The sequence below is a fragment of the Labrus mixtus genome, chromosome 24 (genome assembly GCF_963584025.1).
Source record: "Labrus mixtus chromosome 24, fLabMix1.1, whole genome shotgun sequence".
Lineage (NCBI taxonomy): Eukaryota > Metazoa > Chordata > Actinopteri > Labriformes > Labridae > Labrus > Labrus mixtus.
Genome location: NC_083635.1, coordinates 11,477,609 through 11,482,498, shown reverse-complemented (window position 1 = coordinate 11,482,498; position 4,890 = coordinate 11,477,609). Strand labels below are relative to the sequence as shown.

The 4,890-nt window shown below is 43.7% G+C and overlaps 1 protein-coding gene across 1 annotated transcript; it reads left to right on the top strand.

The window, feature by feature from the left end:
* Positions 1-786: 786 nt before the first annotated feature.
* sox1b (SRY-box transcription factor 1b) lies at positions 787-2,868 on the top strand. Its single transcript, XM_061032843.1, has one exon. It carries the CDS (start codon positions 1,101-1,103, stop codon positions 2,157-2,159), a length of 1,059 nt encoding a protein of 352 aa, XP_060888826.1. The 5' UTR covers positions 787-1,100; the 3' UTR covers positions 2,160-2,868.
* The last annotated feature ends 2,022 nt before the right edge of the window (positions 2,869-4,890 follow it).

Here is a 4,890-nt window from a genome sequence, read left to right as displayed (position 1 = left end):
TATTATTCATTTATTAAAACACTAAAAACATTTCTCACGTTTGTTCTGAAAGGATCCGATCAGTTTTGCCGTAGCACGAGGGGGTTAAATCTCTCTCGCGCTCGCCTCGCGTCGGCTTCAGTGAAACAAACAAAAGGAGCGCTCTGAATGGGCACGTGCTCCGGGCGTCAGTCACCTGTTTCCTAGCAACGGGCACACAACAGAAAGGCACCTGTGGCTCTGAATAGGAGGCTGTGGAGCTCTTAGTTTGACACACACGCACAAAAAAAAGGGACAGCAGGGACTAATTACAAAAAAATATATACAGACTTTCATCAATATCACAAACACTTTTAGATTTCATTCAACAGATACATCCTCATAAGAAGGCTCGAAATGTAAGATTTGTTTTTAAAAATATACACCAAAGCCTGTTGTTAAATTAAAGTAGTTTTTATATTTTGCTGTTTCTGTGAAGCTCATTAAGGATTTAATGAATCATGTTTACTTTATCAATACTTATTTTCTAATTCTAACATATAAATCTAAATTATTAAAGTTTTATTTGTCGTAAAATCTTTTTTTTTTTTAATTTAAAATATATTGAAATGTGATGTAATCATTAAAACACAACTAAACTTTCAATCCGGAGATCAAACTGTTGACATGTTGTGTTTTTTTTTGTTTTTTTTAGCTTCACGCACAAAAAACAGATGACAGAGGGAGTCATTTTTTTTTCTTTTTTTAGGGTCTCGCGCTCTGACGTCACCAGAGCCTATAGCCCCCCCCGCATGCAAATCACGTCTGCGCTCGAGCCTCTCCATTGGCCCTCTCTCGCTCATTTAGCTGCTGTCAGAGCGCGCGGCCCGGGCACGCTCCGGTAACTTTTCCCAGTTCAGCTTCAACCAAAGTAAAGCTCCAACAAACCAGTTCAGCTTCAACCAGTAAAGCTTCTCTTCTGGCCGCTCGTGGATGACAGGAACAAAAAAACACAAAAAGAGGAACTTTATACCTGAGAGGATTTTTTTCAGCGCAGCACCTTTTCATCATTTCTTCTTCTCGTCTTCTCGGAGGATCAGTCTGAATGTTTCTGCGTATCTGACTCCAACACAGCGAGGTGAATGTACAGCATCATGATGGAGACGGACTTGCATTCCCCCGTGGTGCCCCAGACCAACCCGGCCAACCCGGGGGGGCACACGGGAGGAGGAGGAGGAGGAGGAGGCGGCGGGGGTAAAGTCCCCCAGGACAGAATCAAGAGACCCATGAACGCCTTCATGGTGTGGTCCCGGGGCCAGCGGAGGAAGATGGCGCAGGAGAACCCCAAAATGCACAACTCGGAGATCAGCAAGCGGCTGGGCGCGGAGTGGAAGGTGATGACGGAGGCCGAGAAGAGGCCGTTCATCGACGAGGCGAAGCGGCTCCGGGCCATGCACATGAAGGAGCACCCGGACTACAAGTACCGGCCGCGGAGGAAGACCAAGACGCTCCTCAAGAAGGACAAGTACTCTCTGGCCGGGGGGCTCCTCGGCTCCACGGGGATGGGTGGAGGGCAGCGGCTGGACAGCCCAGGAGGAGTGCACGCGGGGGCAAACTCCGGCTACGCCACGCACGTGAACGGCTGGGCGAACGGCACGTACTCGGGGCAGGTGGCTGCGGCGGCGGCGGCGGCTCACGCCATGATGCAGGAGGCGCAGCTGGCGTACACGCAACACCCGGGCTCCGGAGCTCACCCGCACCACCCGCACGCCCACCACCACCCTCACCACCACCCGCACAACCCGCAGCCCGTGCACAGGTACGACATGAGCGCCTTATCGTACAGCCCCATCTCAAACTCTCAGAGCTACATGAGCGCGTCCCCGCCGGGCTACGGAGGCATCACCGGCTACACCCACCAGCACCAGAGCTCCGGGGTGTCTCCGGTGTCCGGGGCCCTCGGGGGGACTTTGGGCTCCCTCGTGAAGTCTGAGCCGAGCGTGAGCCCCCCGGTGTCTGCAGCGCGCGGCCCGCCGTGCCCAGCGGGGGACCTGCGGGACATGATCAGCATGTACCTGCCGACCGGAGAGGTGGCGGGGGACTCGAGCGTTCACAGCAGACTGCACGTGCTCCACCCGCAGCACTACGCGAGCAGCGGCTCAGCTCCGGTAAACGGGACGGTCCCCCTCACTCATATTTAATGTCTCCGTGTTAAAGCACCAAAACAACCAAATATTGACGCGTAGTTTGGCACAGGCTGCTGCTGAGGAAGGTGAAGAATTGTAAATTACGAGGCGCTTAGAGCCATAAATGCAATCACTTTGATCAAACTTTTTATTTTTATTTTGAATCTATATTTCAATTTCACTCTCATGATGGATTTCTGTCTGTCCCACTTACACACACACACTGCTCTCTGGAACAGGGCATGCCAACTTTTGACACGATTTTAAATTATAATCCGTGAAGGCTGGTGCGTTTTTTTTTAAAGGTTAATTTTTTTCAGACTTTTTTCAGTGGAATTAAAGGCACCAGCTGTGTGAGCGTATAATAGACGCGGTGTGGAGGATGTGTTTAGACCGAGTTGAAGGCTGCGGGTTGAATTGATTTCCACTTTTTAATGCTTGTAAAACATGTGAGTCAGTCGTTGTAATTTGAATTTGTTTCTGTTGTTGTACAATCTTGTAAATTGTGAATAAATAGGCCTACTGAAAACGCCTGATGAAATGGTATAATTTACAGAAACAGCTCGGGAAACACGACGTTTAAAAATGACTTTACAGCTTTTTATTTCACCCTCAGAATCATTTCAAAAGCTGCTTTTCTCACCTCTCTAAAGTCAACTTTTAATCACCTGTACTGTCGTGTGCCTCACTCTGTTTCTGCTGCTTAAATAAAGCTTTAAATATATATATTTAGTAGAAAAGCTTTTTGTTTTATCGCAGCGACTCAGTCCGTCAAACATTAAAAATGAGGCCAAAAACAAACATTTACATAATTCACACAGATTATGATCGTTAAAAACATTATATCATTCATAATTCTGGATTTTAAATGTTTATATCTATTAATATGTAACACATGATTACATTTAGCTTCCGGTCTGATCGATCTTTTTTTAAATATAGCGCGAATTAAACCAATCATCCGTTAATAAACAATGTTTTTAAATCCTAATGAGACGCATTTTAACAACATTAAACATGTTGGACTGAATTATACGGTAATTAGGATTAATAAAGGGGAGGGGAGTTATTTAAAATAATGTTTTAAATGTGGAATATATGCCTTAATATTCTTATTTATTTGTTTTTAAATTCCCCTTTTCCTGTTCATATCTGATTTTGTATTTTGGCCTTAAACCTCAAACATGCTGAACACTTGTTGGTTATGGATTCCTCTGCAGAGATCATTAATGTCCTCACTTTTTTTATTATCTACAAGGAAAAGAGAAGACATGTCAGTCTGCAGAATCAGCTGATTTCATGTTCTGTGGTATGTTATGTAAAAGTGATTCTTATTTCAGTGAAAGTGGGTAATGCTGCATGCTTTGAGGTAAAATCCCACCTTGGTTTAGAGAGTGATAATGTAAAGGAAACTCAGCAGGAAGCACTACACTAACCCTGAGAGAAGAAGAAGAAAACCTGGTGCTTGTAAATATTTTATAAAGTCAGTCCGTTATGATTTCTAATTTTGTTGTAACTAAAATGTCAAAGAATATAAAAACATGGTCGACAAAACATCCTAAAGAATTAGATTACATTTTTTAATCACTTTTTAGTTCCTTACAATCGTCCTAATTGTCAAAATAATAAATTCAGGATCAAATCCAAACAGAGAGAAACTGAAAACCTTAAATTCGCGAAGCTCAAAATAAAATGATTTGAAAAGAAAAACGTTTGAAATAAATGACGGAAGAGTGCGAACATTCATTTATTGTCATTTCTCTGTTTTCTTGAATTATTATTATTTTTTTCAATGCATGTTAATTTTATTTTGAAGGTTCAATCTCATGTTATGGAATCACTTCTAAAATGTTTTCTCCTCAATCTCTGTTTTATCTTCCTCTCCACCTTAAACATCCACAAATGAATGCTCATCGTTCACGCATGGCGAGAAATGAAGCGCCTTTAAAACGCCGACCGTTTCTCTCCAGGTCGTTTTACACTCACAGGCCGAGCACAGCTAACTCTCTTTTCTTCTCTACCTGCCCTGCATGAGCTCCTCCACATTTTAAAAGACTAAATCCAGCAGTAAGAGTCCTCAAACCTCCCCCCCCCCCCCCCTCTCCCTCTCCTCACCCCCGGGACAAAACACCTGCGTGTGTGTGTGTGTGTGTTAAATGATTTCCTCCTTTGGGCTGAATCAGAGGAGAGAGTCCGAGGAGTGAATGAGCAGAGAGGAGGAGGAGGAGGAGGAGGAGGAGGAGGTTTTTGTGTCGGAGGAGAAAGGGGATTAGTCGGGTGTAAGCTGGGGGGCCGCCCGGGGGTCACCCAAACAAAAAGCTCGGCAAACAACACGGCAGGTTTTATCGCAGTAATTCCCACTCGGGTCTGGACTTTAAACAAAGAGGGCAGCGGGGATAAAAATCAGTCTAATAAAGATGTTTCTCAGGATGTCACAGAGCAGATATTTAAAACATCTTATTTAATAACCTTTTTTAATTCATATCTAAAAGTGTTTAATTGTCTTTGCTCTAAATTTGAATCCAGAAGTGAGACAGCTCTCTTTCAAAAATGACACTTCACAACCTTCAAATAAACAAATACATAAAATAAACATCCCTCAAACGGGAAGAAATAAGCAGCTCGGAGCTTTGTGGTAGGAATAATGTTTTTATGTTTTTATGTTTTTATGTTTATTTGAACAACAACACGGCTTAATGTTATTTCATTTGATTTCTTTTTGGGCCTTTTTTTTCTTTAATGGATC

Coding starts and splice junctions, on each gene's coding strand:
- sox1b (XM_061032843.1), top strand. CDS start 1,101: ATGTACAGCATCATGATGGAGACGGACTTGCATTCCCCCGTGGTGCCC.